Here is an 18,358-nt window from a genome sequence, read left to right as displayed (position 1 = left end):
CTCAAAACCTCATTTTTAGCATAGGCTTTGAACACAGCATGAGACTTAGTCTCAAGCTCTGTCCTTTTTTAATTTTGTTCTTTTTTAATGTTCTTTTATTGTTGGTTTTATTTGTGATTGTTTTATTGTTTATATATTATGAATTATATGATCCATAAGCAATTTAAAATAATTCGTTTCGTTTTTCTCGTGTGTGTGATTTTTTTTAACATTGGTTTTTGAGTTAGTTTGCGGTTGGTACCGCCTTCAGCACATCCTGGAGCAGAAAAGCGAGCGAGAAAACTACACTTCCCAGCATTCTCTGCGGTGACGTCGCAGCGTTTTCTCAGCGTTCGACCCGCCCACTCCGGCTCGCTAGCTGGCTCTTGCCCGGGGACATGTGGATGTGTGGAAGTAGGGTCAGTGTGTGTTTACGTTGGAAGGCTCACAACAAAGGACAGCCTGTCATTCAAACCCGAGTCTCCACTCACGCTCACTGGATATTCTCCTCCTCGGCGGACACACTCCTCAACAACCCTCCTGGAAGCCTCATTTGGACAATTTTCACCTTTATTCATGAATCAAGAATTATTACACCCCCCCTTCCTCCCCGCCAGCGCCTTGTTCTGCTTCACGTGCCGGTTGAGCTAGCTTGCTAAATTAGCGGCGGCGGCGGTGGTGGAGCCCAGCAGCGGCAGAGCTCAGCCCGGTGGCAGTCAGTCAGAGACGCTGGAAATAAAGCCGTCATTGAACCCACGGTGAGTCCTTTACACGCTCTCCGACTCTCAAATTAGCGTCAGTAAGCGGGTTTAGGCTCCTTTAGAGGCAACTAACATGACCATTTTAGTGCCACAGAGAAGGCGCTAGCTTGTTTTTAGTGTTGGTTTCAGCTGTAAATTACGCCTGGGGGCGGGGGCGGGGTCTTTCTTTGTGCTCAATCCCTAGCTTGATTTTGTACGTCAATACTAATAAATTAGATTTATGTTTCGCATTTGTATGTGCTCCCGGGTTGTTACTTTCCATCGCCTCCTGTTTCCAGTGTGCATGCTGACCTGTCACCAGCAGCCTAAGCTGCACAGGCAACAACATTGCCTGATAAGGAAGCCAGCCAGAGGGAAAGCAATGTGTGTGTGTGTATATGTGTGCGTGTTGTCTTAAAAAAAAAAAAACGTTCTAACTTGTTTTCAGCATGGGAAAAGGTGGTAAAAGTACAGATACTGGTGTTTTAAAAACACTGGGGTCAAAGTAGAACTGCAGAAAAAAATCTTGAAAGGAAAATAGCACTCTATGGTATTGTACTTAACCCAATTAAATAGAATGTACAGAATTAAACAATTTCTTCAAAATGATTTAATGTGTCAATTCAATTCATAGTGATGCTCCTTTTGGTGTGCCCACCATGGCCACCAGGGGGCAGTATGATTCGGTTATACAAGAAGACTTGCCACTACTCTAAGGCAAGCTTTTGCAGAGCACCTAAAATGACATGGAAGGCCAGAAATGACCCATGGGGCTTGAGTTTGACACCGTAATGACTTCATTTCACTTAGCCTTGACTATCTCTACATCATCCCATTCCTCCATCCTCTCCCATTTGAAAAGATGTGATTGCAAGTTTGGCTGCAGATTGGGATCACGCTCGCCTTTTTGCAGTAGGGTAAACTTCCCATCTGTTGCAACACTCTGAGGCTTTATTGCGTAGAATCAGAACATTCTGCAGGCCTTTCTCCCACCTTAAGAAGTGGGAGTTGGATATGCGGGAACATGGCTGGATAGTAGCGGAATACCTAATTTTCCCCTGGGAGCCGTATGAAGTGAATGGCACCTTCAAACCACAATGGCAGACTTTCTGTGTTTCACAGCTTTGCTTCTTCATTTATTTTTGTGCATCCCATCATGCATGCTGGATTTCGTGTCAATGGGTGGCAGGTAGGCATGTCCAAATCACATTTTTTATGCATCCTATTCAGAGTGACTTAAATTTGATTATCTGATAATACTGTTCGTGTTGGCAGGGTTTTTGAGTATGATAAAGCCACAAAAAGGCAAATAACAAATAGCTAAGTGAGACAATTGTGTAAGAATGTCTGCATAGAAGTAGAGCGCACAATTATTTAAATTATAAAGGTGCCTTCAAAATACAATGGCAATATACATTTTCACCAGACTACTTTGATCATTTGTTGAGTAAAGTTTAAATTCTGAATAATGGTAAAGCTTCAAAAAGGTGATTAATTTTCTGGAACGGTGCAGTAGTAAGAAATAATAATAATAAAAAAACTGACACTCGCTATCGCATGTTGAGCAAACTCCCCTAGAGGAGTGCATTCAGGTACAAATCAGTGATGACTACGTTTAGTGACACTCGCTATCGCATGTTGAGCAAACTCCCCTGGAGGAGTGCATTCAGGTACAAATCAGTGATGACTACGTTTGCGTTTCTTCATTTATTTGAGTTCATCCTGTCGTGATTAACATGCTGGATTTTGTTGCCTCGAATCAGATTTTGGTGGCGCACGTTAATATTGTCTAATGTTCCGTGTTTTGAATGGGTCCTAAAATGGGAATCTTTTGAGCAGGATATGCATGTTGGCAGAATTTGCTGAGTTTGTGAGTGCGTTAAAGCCAGTTCATGTGCCTGTTATTGCCAGAGTGTTCTGCAGTCGAGCAGAGGACGTTTGACAATGTACGCCTCTCTCTCAGTTCCCAACGTTAGTGTCTCAATTTCAACGAGGAAACCCGAGCTGATGATGTCAGAGGGGAGCAGGCAGATACTCAAATGTCTTAATGGAGGTTCGAACACCCTCCCACCCCCCCACACACACACACACACGGTGTCAGCGGGATGCTGCGTTACTGTTGTCAATGAAGGAATGGATGAAGGTCAGACTGGAATGTTGAATGCAGTTCAAGTTAGCACACATGATACAACATGTCCAACCACAGAGAGAGGGTGTGACACTAGCCTTGAGTTAAGTTGAGGGCTACTATGCGATTTCAGCTCATTTCAAGCATGATTAGTGTTGACTCAGGAATTGAAATATTTAGGGAAAATAACAGATGAAACATGTAACAAGTTTGGCCCATGCTTTGTGCAAAGAAGTATAAAACTAAAATATTTATCTTTTGTTTTTAAACCCAGAATTATCAGCCGCGAGCAAAAATAAAGGATTTGGTTTCACTGCTTTAATACTTACTAAATAATACAGTGTTTTGTAAAATATTTACCATGTGAAAAGAAACTGAACGGGGCAGTATAAACTGACAAACTTTGACGTCTGAAAGGACGCTGAAATTTCCAGAGCAGAAGTACGACTCAGCAGTAGTGTTTACCTTTGTTACAGTTGGCAGAAAGATGCAAAATGTCCCATCACACCCCATAACGTATTGTAGTCATTACGCCTTAAAGCATTAGCCAATTCATTACGAGTCAGGTTTCCATCCAAATGTTTAGAAATGTTTATGAAAATTTTGTGAAAATGTGCAAAACGGACATTCGACTTATGCATGTTTCCATCCACTCTTCTTTTGCGAATATGCGCCACGAGATGACGTAGTGACGGAACTTTGGGACAATGGGGAGTTTCAGGTGGGAATGTTGGTTTTGACGGACTGAACGGAAGTAGTTTGTCTTGTTGGCTTCCCTCCCGCATGTAAGTGAAGTGTGTCGTTACATTGAGAGCTGATGTTAATAAAGCCATCTAAAATTGCATTAATGTTTTTTTTCTTTAATGAATTATAAAAAGAATCGTGTTTCTTCATCTCCCCAAACATATCTTACTTTATCACCCGCCATTTATTGTGACTACAAACGTGCGTGTGACGTAGTATGTAGTGATGGTAAACTGAAGCATCATGAAGCAATGAGGCCTTCCATCCAACTGGTTCGCTCCTGGGCCGAAGCATCATGAGGCTTCATTTGTTCTCTTGCGCCTTCATGTGGAAAATAAATGTCATGACAGACAGTGATTAAAATGATACCATGGATTTGATGGGGTTAAAAGGGCAGGGAGTTGTGATGTGAATGAATGTGCGTGTGGTACTTGAAAGAATGATTGCTGTATTTTAGACATTGACATATAAACAAGGAACAAGACACACCTTTCATTCATTTTTATTGAGGAAAACTAGCATTTCCAAAGTTTTGGGCTTTAAACAGTTTCTTATTTTAGATAGGATTTCTCCTGCTTTTGAAAATAGTCTTTCGCAAGGGACGGATGAGGCCGGGGTACAGAGAAAGGTTATTGCTAGTTTGCAGAGGTTTGGGTAGACATGTTTGTGCAGCTCCAAGTAGTCCAGGGGGTTTGACATCCTGCTTATGTTGGGTTCCTCCAGGTAAATGTGGACCTCCACAGTCGCATCTGCGGTCTCACTCTGGGTCCTCCTCTGCATGACTGTGTGGTCCAATCGCCGCCACAGTTTGTCACCTAAGACACAACAAACAGACTAACAGCTAACAGGCATTTCTGGCTGCCCATCGTAGAGATGGGAGCAAAAGAATGCCTTATCCCACAATAATTCACTGCCGCTCATTTCCTATTGCTTAATTAACACCATTAGAATGTATCGAATATTACCTTGCTCCACAGGCTGGGAAGCTTCTGATGTGTCCGGTTGTGTTGATGAAGATGATGGGTTGGAGGAGGACGAGGAGGAAGATGCCCTGTGCCGGATCACTGTCGCACATTCAGCTGTGAGCCTCCTCTCAGCCTCTTGTGCTTTATTGGGGCTAAAGAGTATTCTCTTGGTACCCAAGTTCTTTAGAACAAAGTTTACACTTCACCTTTTGAAATATCAGCAAGTAGAAGAAAGACATTAAAACGAGGGATACACTGTGTTGTCACAATAATTTACAATATATATTCACACTGGTTATTATAATTTTTACCTTTTTAGGAGAGATCTGCTCAAAATGATCTCAGACAAGGGATGTTCTCTTCTTTTTCGTTGTGGACTGGACGTTGCGTCCATTGCAAAACAAATCTGATTGAATTGAGGTTTGAAGATGCGAGTTGGGTGTGTCAGTGTCACCTGTGAGCTCATTGTCGTCTTGGTGCGCCATTTTATTTCGAATCACCCACGAAACTATGTGTTGGCGATGACGTAGGAAGCCCGTCTGGCAAGGCTTCGGACGTAGCAACGCGCGTTCCGAGGCTTCGGGCGTGGCCACAAGCGTAATCAACACATGCCTCGATGCGCGCTTTGCAGATTTATTTCCGGTTTACTCGGCACACACATCGGCGCCTCGGCACAGTAGGGCACATCACTAGTAGTATCGGTCAAAACGTGCGACATATATCCGGTCTTGTAGTCACTTATTCGCAAAACCTGTTTCCATCGCCAAAATGCGCATTTTCCGTTTTTCAATTCGCTTCAAAAACCACCCCCTCCCAGCGTAACAATTTTTTTGCGAATTTTCGGCCTTTTTTTTTTAAAATGTATTTCTGGCGTTTTCATTCAGTTTATTTTTCGCAATTCTTGAAAATTCGAATAAAAATAGGTGGATGGAAACCCACCCAATGAAGCAGAAAGTGATGGTGTCACGATGGGGGTGGAGGACCCAAATGCAGGGAGGGAGGAGAACCACGGCAGGGATGCATGTAATACTGAAAACAATTTATTTAACAAAATCACTAACAGGGGAACTGGGTAAAACTCTAAATAACAACAAAACACAAGAGTGGTGACAGCGACAATGATCCAACCAAGACTGAACGAAACCAGGAAACTAAATACAAGCCAACTAACGAGACAACGACAGACACCTGGACAAGACACAAGTGGCTGGGGGAGATGATTGGATGACACAAGGGAACAGGATGACGAGTAAAGGTGCAAACAAAACCTAACGAGCAAAACTTGACACAAATCATAACAGATGGATCGATTTGTTTGGATGTCTAAAGCAGGAACGGGCAAACCTTTGTGCTCAAGGGCCACATTTGATTTATCAGAATGGACTAATAGGCCTGTCATGTGTAGCTACATGAGCTCAACATTTTTACTTTACTAATATTTTTGGTAGTATTATTTTACCAATTATTTAATGAGATAAATGACTAAAAATAGCAAAGTGAGTACATTTTAATTGACCAATTTTAGTAATAAAAAAACTACAAAATGAATTCAACAAACATGACAGGATTCTCTTGATAATGCAAATGTGAGGTGGGCCGCATCTACAACAACCAAATGTTTTGAAAAACCTCACTTATTAATGTATTTAATTAAAAAACAACATATTGGTAGAAGCTGGTGGGTATATGTGAGGGTCTGGTAAATAGCCTGAAAGTTAGCGGAGGCAGATTACGTCTGTCCTGGAAAGTGGGTCAAATGGTGGGCACATTTTGGTGGCCTGATTTCAACGTCAAAAAATAAAAGGGGAATAAAAAAAAATAATTCCATCCTTAATCCTACAGTTGGTTCCCATCCTAGAAATGTTTGTTAAACTCATTAAATATGCCACAAAAGTTGCGCGAAACTACTCCAGCCACACTATGCACATTGTTACTTGTTACCAAAGATAAACAACACTATTGTATTGCTTTTATTTGGCCTTTTATCATGGGAAGCCTAAGCACACCTGTGCAATAATCATTTTGTCTTATTAGCATATTGATATGTCACTTGTAAGGTGGATGGGTTATCTCAGCAAAGGAGAAAGTACCCACTATGGCACAACCGATTTCGATATTTGGCAAAATAAAATTCTGATAACTGATTAATTGGCCTATTAAATAAAATAAAAAGTCAAATAAAATACCTCTTTTTTGTCCTTATAGCAATTAAACATAAATTACAGGCAGAACATTTAATTCTTTTGTTTATAAAAGAGAGAAAAATCGGCTAATTAAAAAAATATTTTTCTTTCTTTGGAATTGGGCTTTGTCTTATGTTGTAATGTGTTAATGTGAGGAATAATTCGGCCCACTTTTTTGCAGATTTTTGTTGATGTGAAAAAGACCAATATCGGCTAATCAATCTGTCTGGCCCTAGTGCTCACCAATGCAAATTTAGACAGACTTGTAATATTTGAGGGAAATGGGCCGTTTTTGTACGTAGAATAAAATCTGAACTCTCTTGAGTTCAGTGCATGATACATATGAGCAAAAAAAACAACTGCATTTATATTTTGGTTCTGTTTAGCTAAAATCTTCACATTAATCCCAATTTGAGTTCCAACACATTTGAGAACATGTTAATGGTGATAAAATGGAAATTACCCCTGTTTACCTTTTGGTGTTATTTGGCGCGTCACCCACAGCTATGTTATGCTATGCTATGAGGTCATTTGCTAAATTCCGCTTTGTTCAGGTAAAAAGAAGTTGACTAGACTTTGCCTTTTATACAGACCTCAGTAAAGTTAATTTTCACAGAGCGACAGAGTATCAAAATAGTTGTCAAAGATAATTGCTTCAAACACAGCAGGGTGGGAGAAGTGAGTGAGTATTAGATTTCGCACCATTGTCAGATAACCTTACACATAGCTGCCGTACTGCCAATGTTACGGCTCTTATAAAATATCAATGACGTTATTGATGATTCAAATCAATCGAAGTTGACTTGATAATCATGACTATCGTACAAATTTGAAAGTTAGTATGTAGTCAAAATTGCCCCCCTTTATACTTTGGTGTCATTTTGTAGGGCATTGATTTTAAAGGAATCTAGGAAAATTATGGCTTTTACAGGTAGTGTGAAAGGATGACCTCCTGCCTTTTTGTCTGTGGTTTTCTTTGCATTAATGGTCTCATATTATTCAACTTTTAAACATACTAAAATAGTTCTAAGAAAAAAGAAATTTAAACCTTGTAATTCAGAACTTGTTCAGTTCTTTTTGGCAAAAAATGGCAAATTAGTTCCCACATTAGAAGGAAGGGTGGCGTGAAAGGACGGGAAAAAGGCCGCCCCGAGGCAGAGAACATTTCAAGTGTACAGTCTGCGTGCAGAAAGTATTGTTGTTAATACATACATGTTGACACACGCTGACCTCAATAACAAAAACACACAGTTATGTCATCGCATCTTTGAAGACGGCATATTGCCATGACTGTGTGTGGGTGTTTGGATCCTGGTGCTGTTGTCCTGTGGTCCGGTTGAATCATTGATGAGGTTGTAACTGGAACATCGCCCCTCCTACTCCGCGTGTCATCGGCCCCCCTCCCGCTGTCGCTCTCAGGAACGTCGCACGAGGCCGCCTGAATGCCTACACTTGAATAAATAAAGGCCTCTCCTCAATTAGATGCCTCCGTTTGCCCTCTCAAGACACAAATTAACCATATGTGAGTATTTGTAAAATATTCTATTTCCTCAGAATTTATGCCGAGTTAGGGTATTTTTAAATATTTGTGAATTTTCTCAAATAGTGGCTTAATAGATTTTGGGCTCCAATTGACCATCTCGTCCACTTGAATAAGTAAACGCCTCTACCCAATTAGATGCCTCCTTCTCTCCTCCAGAAATAAACAAGACCTTTTTCATCCTTTGTCCCTCAGAGATGACAAGTAAGTAAACTATGTGAGTAGAATATTGCATTTCCTCATCTAGTAGTCTCCATTCGCTTGGAAGCCATGCCCCAATTGATTGTCGGGTCCACTTGAATAATTACATGCCCCTTCTCAAATAGATGCCTTTCTCCACTGAAGTAAATAAGTTTCTGGGAAGTTTATAGTCTATAGGTAATTTGTAGACAGTCCTAGCCAGTCCCTTCAGGATTTCACGGGAAATTTTTAAGATTGTTGTGGGCTAAAATAATTAATATTAGATAAAAATAAATTGCCAATGCTATTAAAATATACAGTGCTTAACGCTATCATGGCCAAAATCATTGCCATAACTACTACTACATTTACTCCTCAAAATCATCAACTTCCACTTGATCTCTCTGAAAAAGATACTTTTGTCCACTTTCAATTAAGAGAGTATGGTGATATATCTTCAGTTTACAATTCTACACATATAAAGACATATTTAATGATTGATTTACATCAGAAAACTGCCCAACTCTAGGCTTAACGTGCATCATTCACATACAAATGTCACTTCATCGCCTCTATGAGTGTGAGCATATTTCTTTCAACACTTTTTACATGTTTAGCACTCATGAAATAAGAGAAATACAATTGTTGGCGCTATTAATTACACTAGGCGAGCGTGCCGCTATGACTTACCGGTATCTTTATCGTTGTTATGGTGCTTGTGGAGTCACCATATGGCTCTTGGTGGAACAGAATTGTCAACAAATCGCTCCTTTTAACAGCCGTTTTTTGTAAAATTTCTACTGCTATTTTTGATTATCACTCTTGCCAAAGTTGTCAAACCAGTTCCAGGCAACGACGTGGACTCTTTGCTAAAATGCTAAAATATGCTAAGCCTTAAAGTCCAGACGACACGTCCGTCACGTTGTGATACGCTTCCTGCGGCACCTCCAAAATAAAAGTCGCTATACATTTCAGCTGTCTAAACACTTTTATTGTGACGAAGTCCGACAATAACAGTGCCTCTAACTGTGCGCAAATGACATTTTCAGAGCTAGTCACCGCACAACGTCTTGTAAGCTTACTTCGAGCCTTGAATCTAATAAATAAATTGTAACGCAACACATTTCTCAGACAATAACGATAACGGCGTTTCAAATATGGGGAGAATAATTAGTTAGATTAGTCCGTTTATGGGACAAAAAACTGAGTTACCTAACGCCGTTAGTTTAAACACCGTTATTTCCAACACTGCCTATTACAATTGAGCACTGTGAAGTCTGCCTAGCAACAAGCAGCCAGGACAAATATGACTCAAGAGTCCAGTTTGCAGAGTCCTCGTGAAAATCAAGGCTGAACCTTGGGTACTTTGTATTCTTGGACCTGGCTGGTAGAGTTGCCATTTTGTCTCTCAGCCTGCACACAGCAACTTCTAGTTTGTGTTGATGAGTCAATTTCATTCTCAGCGGGAATTTGGCGCCAAAGCCTCGAACTCCCGATTACTGTCTGCTTGTTTAGGCGCAGTCGGGGGTGAGTTGTGTTGATTGTGCCGTCATCCTCTAGGGGGGAATCTGGTGTACGGATGTATTTTGCATGCTTTTGAAGCAAAAAGTCTGAAATCAATCAGACAGATGTGGCCAGACTTGACCAGGCAATACTTGGTGGTCTCGCCTGCGTTCACATGTGTTTTCAACCGCGTTTACATTCCACGCCCTGTTCCTAATGCTCAAGTCCTTCTCATGACCCATGCTGCATATTTTGTGCCTCGCTGTTTAGAGCTGACGAGCATTGTTGTGGCAATGCTTGTTCAGAAGTCAGTGAAGTACATTAGGGGTAAGTCCCCGAAAATACAAGATCAGTCTGAGTCTCCTTCACACAGAGACCAAGCACAATTGCCACATCAGAAGATGTAAAGAGTGCTACTGCATCCTGCAATCAAATATTTACAAATGAGTGTCTGGTTCTGGTATTGTGGACTTTGCCTTTTATACACAGACATCAGTAAAGTTAATTTTTACAGAGCGACAGAGTATCAAAATAGTTGTCAAAGATAACTGCTTTCAACACAACAGGGTGGGAGAAGTGAGTGTCGGGTATTAGATTTCGCACCATTGTCAGATAACCTTACACACAGCCGCCGTCCCGCCAATGTTACGGCTCTTATAAAATATCAATGACGTTATTGATGATTCAAATCAATCGATGTTGACTTGATAATCATGACTATCGTACAAATTTGAAAGTTAGTATGTAGTCAAAATTGCCCGCCTTTATACTTTGGTGTCATTTTGTAGGGCATTGATTTTAAAGGAATCTAGGAAAATTATGGCTTTTACAGGTAGTGTGAAAGGATGACCTCCTGCCTTTTTGTCTGTGGTTTTCTTTGCATTAAAGGTGTCATATTATTCAACTTACTAATACTAAAATAGTTCTCAAATGTGTAAAAGACATGTCTGTGACATGCATTCGTCAGAATTTACTTTAGATCTAATATTTTTACTGTCCCTAAATCAGCCCAAAAACATTCAAAACAACCTGTTTTAGGGGTGTGTCACTTTTATGTAAATAGCTGCACCAGGCCACGCCCAGGCCACTGCCCCTTCTCTCTCGAAGGGGCAGTGATCTTGGTCATGATAGCCATGTGCTAATGTTGTGAATGGAAACGACTGGCCATGGGAGCAGAAGAAAAGAAAAATACAGACATGTCTTTTACATACTTGATAACTATTTTAATATGTGGAAAAGTGGCATAACGTTTTACCATAAGAAAAAGGAACATAACGTTATTACAGAGACTATGTTGTAGCATTAGTTTGTGATTGTTTTGGCAATGGTTATTTTGCCGTAACCGGCAAATCTTTGCGAACGTTATTTTGCCGTGAATGTCTCTGATTTGTGTTATGGTGGTAACACAAATGTGGACATTTAGGCTACTGCGCAGTCGCAACATGCAAGCCGTTTCGTCGAGACCACTTAGCGGCCGGTTAGCATCACAAAGTCATGTCAACTAGGCACGGCAAATTAACCTCCGCGGATTGTATCTTGACAAAACAATATGCAACCTCTTCACATTATCCAACCACCATCTGCTTTATCATATCTGACCTCTTGTAACCAAACAACCTTCACACGACAAATGTAGCTCCCACTTTAGGCACTAAAAATACACCAGTAATATGGTAGAAGGTGCACATCTCTTTTTAGAAAGGTTAGGAAGGAAGGCTAAATCAAAAATGTTAAACTTACATCTCTCCCGTTTGCAGTCATGTCACACTGTTGGGACTGATCCATTATGTTTAAACGTGTTGCAAATCCAGCTCTGAACAGGCTTTCACTAACAAAACAGTCCTTTGAGAAATGATGTCAGTACACGTCCTTCAAAAATAAAATTAATCCACTGTCTTCTCAAAGACTTGGGACAAAGTAAGCAACCACTTTTTCCTGATCATTGTTTCCCCTCTCCACAGAGCATTTGTGAGCAGAAAAAGAGAAAAAGAAAGGAGTGGGTGCGTGGGTGTGTGGGTGCGTGCGCGTGTGGGTGTGTGTGCGCGTGTGGGGTGTGTGTGCGCGCGTGTGCCACTAAGCAGCGAGCTGCGTGTCACAACGAGGTCAAGGGTGTGTGCACACATAAGCAAATGCCCACACAATCGTATAATTAAAACGCTATTTTTGCAGATTCCCATTCGACACTATCATCTTCATCATCATTGGATGTTAGAAGTCTGACATTACTTATTTAAAAAATAATTTGCAGTCAATTACATTTTTAAGAAAGTTATGGGAAAAAATGTGTAAATGCATTCCTTATTTTAAAAAATATACTACAAAATAATGAAAATCATTAGCAAATGAAAACCGTTTTACATAAAAAATAATTAAAAATTGTAAAAAAACAAAACAAAACAAAATGACATTGTAACATTTTTGTTTTAGGGTAAAAAATACATCAAAGTTGAAAATTAATTAAAAATAAATACATAAAACAGTGAATGCAATACATTTAAGAAGTTTTGATTCTTTAATAACAAAGTATTTGACATACATTTTAAAATAATAATCAACCGTTTGAAGGAATCCTAATTCTTTTAGCCTCATTGAAACTTTGCAGAGGAAGTTAGTCCAGACCAAAGTCAACTTTCCACTTCCATGTGGAAACATCTTTTTTTTTTGTTCTTTTTGTGGCTCATCTTGTGATGCAGCCCAATGTGACTTTTGGGGGATTTAAGAATGAGCGACTGTGAGAAGATAAAGATCGTTTGAAGTAAATGCGCAGAACCCTTGGGTGATTCTTCACCTCCCTCACCACTTCACATGTGATCCATTTATAGTTGACTACTGCAGCGTTGCCATATGCCAAATATAGATCTCTTGTCAACGCAATGTTTACACGCTGGAATAAGAGTCAGACTAAGAGTCAGACACACTTCTTTAGTTTATGGTGCATAGAGGTGTTTATTAATTCTAGTCTGGAATCGCCCCCTTGTGGAAGGAAAGCGGTGATTTTGTAGTCTGTCTTTTGGCTGAATTTAAGGGTGGGGTTAGGTCTTTTTCCAACATTTTCATGTAATTTTATATCAATAATGAACACATCATAGAAACAAAAAACACATTGCAAAATTGTTGTTGATGCTTTTTAGGCAAAATTGTTGTTGATGTATTTTAGGCAAAATTGTTGTTGATGTTTTTCAGGCACTGGAACGGATTAGTGGTGTTTCCATTGACAACAATGAGTTCCGAGCGTGGTAATAACTTGTAAATCAAGGTGGTTTTATGCTTTGCTCTAATTTGTGCACTTAGTTTGCACCTGAGCAAGCCACTCAGCAAACCACATCAACACCTGCGCAGTGTCAAAGTCACGGAAAATCAGTGTCACTTCCCTTTTTCGATGAACGCTTCAAGATCGAGCTGGACTCACGGTGGCCATTCTGTTGCTAATGTCCCTTCTTCCCTTGCAGGGGAGGACTGACGGACGCCATAAGCATGAGAGGCTGGAGCTGAGGCTCAGCTGACCCTTCCCCTTCCTCCTCCCCTTCCTCCTCCCCCACACCCCTGTGTTCCACTTAGCTCAGCGTCGTCCCAGCCTCTCTGTACCGCTTCTTCCTTGCCCCTATCTACCTGGCGCGCCCCCTGCTGCAGCCCACCCAGACGTTTATTCGTCAGCCGATCCTGATGTACTCCCCCGAGCAGGAGAACATCTGCACCACTTCCATCAAAGTGCCAGTCAAGTATGGAGAGCTCATTGTGCTCGGGTAAGCAGCCCCGATTATAGGTTGTAAGAAGGGTGTGCACACTTATGCAACCCCCGCCCCCTAAACTTCTGATTTATTTATTTATTTATTTTTATTGAGTTGTACAGGTTGGTTATGTCAGGTTAAGTCACATTAGTGGTGTCAAAAGTTTTTAAATACACGCCAGTGAAACAAATATTAACTCATTCACTCCCAGCCATTTTCACTGAACCAACCCACTTGGCTCCTGGCTGTTTTACTGGATTTTGACTGCAAGGCTCACAGAATAATGTGTTTTATTGCTATAAAAACATGGAACTTACCAAAAGAAAGATTAGAGTCTCTTTTTTCATCAGGAAAAAGTATATTTGGATCTTTTTCCGTTTTGCAGCATCTAACATGACAATATAGCTAGGTTTCATCATTATTCACAAACCTATTCAAAACACTGGGGAAAAGAGCTTGTTGCAACAGGGTTCTGGTTGATCTCTTATACTCTGCTGCCACCTGCTGGCCGTTTTTTGTAATAACTTCCATTGCTTTAAGCAACCTTTTCAGGTCAGAGGCATAAAAACATAAACAAATTTATAAATAAGTTTTTTGGGGACCATGGCAATATTTAAATGTTTGGGGGAGGAAATTAGTTAATTACTCCGCCGTACTTCTTCTTTGGCTCAATTAAAAGTCCTTATAAGATTGTAATGCATCATAACATAAATGTGACATATCTGCTTGAATCAATTCTCTATCTGAGGGAACAAAAGGCATACTGAGGCAAAAGGCGTATCTCAGGAAGTTCAATTTATTTTCTTGACGAAAGGCGAATTTTTTTTTTTTTGTGAATTAAGGTGTTTTTTCCCGGTATTGAAACATGAACCGTTGAACATGTGCATAACAATTTATAGAGTAATTTTACAAGAATAAAGTTGTATTTTGAAATTCACTTGTTAAAATATGACTTTTTCTAAATTTAATAAAATAATATTGCAACTTCATCTTGAAAAAATCTGCCATTTTTCCTCACAATACTTTTTTTTATCCTATTCTTGTGAAGAGTAAAAAAAAGAAAAACTTAAAAATAATTTATTGTAACATTACAAATGTTTTTTTCTCTCAAAAACATGAATTTTATTTTATTTTATTTTTTTACATTGCTATAGCATTTCAAGGTATACATGGTATTTATGTTAAATTAGCGTTAGGGAGTGAAAATTTATGTTAGCGTAAGATACCACACTGGTACCAGCGAAATATTAAAAAATATATATATAATTTTCTGTTATTTCTGTGAAAGTTGGTTCAATTTAATGCTGGGAAAATGAAAAATGCTATTGTCATGTGTGTTTTCTATAAACTAGGGGGTCATTTTTAATAATATTAATAATAATGTATCGAATTTATATAGCGCTTTTCTATCTAATTAGACACTCAAAGACGCTTTACAATGGAACGGATACATTAATCACGCACTGACACATTCACACTGTGGTGGCGGTAAGCTACGTAAGTAGCCACAGCTGCCCTGGGGCAGGCTGACGGAAGCAAGGCTACCAGTGTGCGTCTTCGGCCCCTCCGACCACATTCACACTTTCCATACACCAGTGTGAGTAGCACTGAAGGCAATGTGTGTGAAGTGCCTTGCCCAAGGTCACAATGACACACGACTTGAAGAGAGTGGGGATCGAACAGCCAACCTTTTGGTTACTGGACGTCCGTCTCTACACCCTGAGCCACGGTTATTGTAAGGCCTTATTGACAAACCTGGTAAATTTATTATTTTTTCATTATTTTTACACTAATATAACAGTTAGGATCATAGGCTAGGATCATAGGCTAATATTCTAATGCAGCAATGTTGTGGGATAGTCAGAGACATAATGAACTCCCTGACATGCTATAAGCAAATATCACTGTTAAGTCATTGTAACCATACAACATGTTGTGGTCCAAAGCGTGGCTGTGTTTCAACAGGAAGTCAGCACAGGTGAAACACGTCTTTCAGGAGCTTCAGAGTGAAGCCGCCCAGACGACGGAGTGTCAGGAAGCATCAGTGTTTTTGTTGTTTGACCGAGAACACGTCCAACGGGGTCGCAAAACTAGGTCGGGAGGCTTTCTGGGAAGCGTAACCATGGAAAGTGCATCGCCATGGCGACAGGGCAGAGCCACTCGCCGGGGACGGCGCCGAGTTTTGCAGGCGGTTCGAGCCCACGTTCCCGTGGGTAGCAGCGGCGCTAGCAAACATGATCAAAACAATAGCTGTGAGTTCAAAGGATGTTTACATATGGAGTGCAGCGACAAACCATATTATAAAGCCTTAAAAGCATATGTAAAGGCTGTTAAGGAGTATTACAAGGTCTTCTGTGTGTTTCATGGCAAGCAATTCAAAGTTGCCGCCATGCTGTGACTACACGCTGTGATTGTGGTGAAAAAATTATTTGCAGTTAAGTGTCTGAAGCGTCCATCTGAGTTTGTTTGGAAACTGCTTTGGTTGGCAGCTGGCTGGGAACTGGCTAACAGCTAGCCATTCGGCTTATTCATGATTGGGCATCAGTTGTAATTAATAGACCTCTCAATTTAGCATCTATCTATCTGTCTAGCTACATGCGGTATAAATTTGTTAGCGAAGAGACACTCTCAAGGTCATGTTCATCTTTGAAGGGCCCATGGAAATGATTGTTAAGTGGCCACTTGAAACCCAAATGGCAGACTTCATGTGTCTTTGCTCAGCAAGTTTGAGCCTTAACAAGAATTATATTAATAAGCCTTTCTCTACGTGAGCTGCGTACTTGAATGTGTGACCTCTTTTTTTTAATACACATATGTAAAGACCATATTAGCATACACATGAAAGTGTTGATGCAATTACTATGCTAATATGGAGTCACACATACATAGCTCAGCGCAGTCCAGAGAGGCCACACTTGTTTATTAAGCAACACACGTCAAGACTTCACTCCTTCGCGTGTTAATGTGGTTCTGCTTTTGGACCTGAACTCATGTGCATACTTGTTTTATCTACTGTGAGTAGCAGATGGCTGTTTTTTCGCGTTCTTGTAACTTTCCAGTAGAAATATACGACAATTGGTCCATTCGGCAAACATGTAGAATCAAGCCCAGTGTGAGAATTCATGAAATACACTACTCGGGAAAACACTCGGGATATTGGACTTTAAGGTGAGATGAGTTTAAAGTGACATCACCAGGTTGTGACAGAGATGGAGAGACTGTTTTTTTTGTTTTTTGTTTTCATATTTTCACATTATCTGTAAAGAAGAATACAATGCAGTGGTAAGTCGTTAGACTTACAAGAGCTCCAACTTACATGTTTTTCAAATTACAAGTTAATGTTTAATCACGACGACTGTCAGACACGTTTATGCTCGAGTGGTGTAGGGGCTGTTGGCCGGTGGGGTGCCGGGTGGGTCTGCCGTGCCCCGTTCTGCTGCGTTGGGCTTGCGGCACGGGCAGTGTTGGGGTGGGGGGCACTCCTGGCTCATGGGTTTGCTCGCCGGCCGGTGGCCCCTGCGGGGCCCGGGGGTTGTGCCTTGGCGCTACCGCGGCCGGGGGGCCCTGTGGGGGTTATGCTTGCTCTGTCCTGGCCGGGGTTGACGGCTCCCCTCTTTGGTGGAGGTTTTCATGCATGCCAGATCCACCACACCAGCATCTACCGAAATTCAAACACAATCTGCTTCTTCCTGTGGTCGTTGAATCGGTGGAGGCTGATTGAGGTCTCCCTAATTTGTTGGAATTTAGATGTTTCTGGGGTTGGTGAAAGATTTTGGTTGGTAACCCGGTGGGTAGTAGGTGTTGGTCGGTGCTGGATTTCACTTTTATTTCTTTTCTTCGATCCTTCCTCATCTCCTGACAACTTCACGACTCTAGCTGGATTCTGAAGTATTCGGTTTACGTGAATGGTATGGGATTTTTAATAGGTTTTAGGTGAATAAATGAGCACACATATGCACACATGCACATAATGGCGCACATACTCATGCACATGCACATAATGACGCACATACTCATACTCATGCACATGCACATAATGACGCACATACTAAAAAAAGAAAAAGGAGAGAAAAAAAGAAAAAAAAAGAGCAATGATGATGGCATGTCGAGAAAAACAAAAACAATGGAGTACGCGGATGTTTTTTTGTACTTGGTGTTTGGTTTGTGGCTGTTTATTGCAGCCAAAAGACATCAATTTTTTACAGCATTCATTTCAACTCCATTGAAGGAAAGTTTTCCCTGGGTGGGGGTTTGCGCAGCGTAATGATGACGACATGTCGCGAACCAATATCATTGGCCTCCAAAATAATTATGTCACGTTTCTGAACTGGGCTACTTTTTTTACAACCGTAAAAGAGGTGGTACCAGAAAAAGCAAGTAGAGTAGAGCCTGGTGGATTTGTTGGTGGAGACGGGGCTTTTGTCGAGTAGAGTAGAGTAGGATAGATACCATCGGTGGAAACGAGGCTTAAGGCACCATAACACCAGTGTTAATTTTGACAAGAAATTCTTGTCTTTTGACTAAAATTCATTAACGTTTTAGCCAGAATTTAGTGGTACCAAAAAAAGCAAGTAGAGTAGAGCCTGGTGGATTTGTTGGTGGAGACGGGGCTTTTGTCGAGTAGAGTAAAGTAGGATAGATACCATCGGTGGAAACGAGGCTTAAGGC

At 40.7% G+C, this 18,358-nt stretch overlaps 2 protein-coding genes across 2 annotated transcripts in view; one reads left to right on the top strand and one right to left on the bottom strand.

Moving 5' to 3' along the window:
• The first annotated feature begins 350 nt into the window (after window positions 1-350).
• Window positions 351-18,358, top strand: part of peli1b (pellino E3 ubiquitin protein ligase 1b) — a 28,166-nt gene continuing 10,158 nt past the window's right edge. The window contains exons 1-2 of the mRNA XM_086093248.1: window positions 351-737; window positions 13,412-13,705. Of these exons, the coding sequence (XP_085949374.1) occupies window positions 13,626-13,705 (80 nt within the window). The 5' untranslated portion in view covers window positions 351-737; window positions 13,412-13,625. The remainder of the gene's footprint in view (window positions 738-13,411; window positions 13,706-18,358) is intronic.
• LOC147164207 (uncharacterized) lies at window positions 4,084-4,950 on the bottom strand. Its single transcript, XM_086093523.1, has 3 exons — window positions 4,868-4,950; window positions 4,557-4,756; window positions 4,084-4,406 (listed from the first exon to the last, which is right to left on the bottom strand). Exons 1-3 carry the CDS (start codon window positions 4,948-4,950, stop codon window positions 4,084-4,086), a joined length of 606 nt encoding a protein of 201 aa, XP_085949649.1.

Source organism: Leptonotus elevatus, chromosome 13 (genome assembly GCF_054856555.1).
Source record: "Leptonotus elevatus isolate MCC_2025b chromosome 13, RoL_Lele_1.0, whole genome shotgun sequence".
Classification (NCBI taxonomy): domain Eukaryota; kingdom Metazoa; phylum Chordata; class Actinopteri; order Syngnathiformes; family Syngnathidae; genus Leptonotus; species Leptonotus elevatus.
This window is presented reverse-complemented; position numbering and strand designations above follow the sequence as displayed.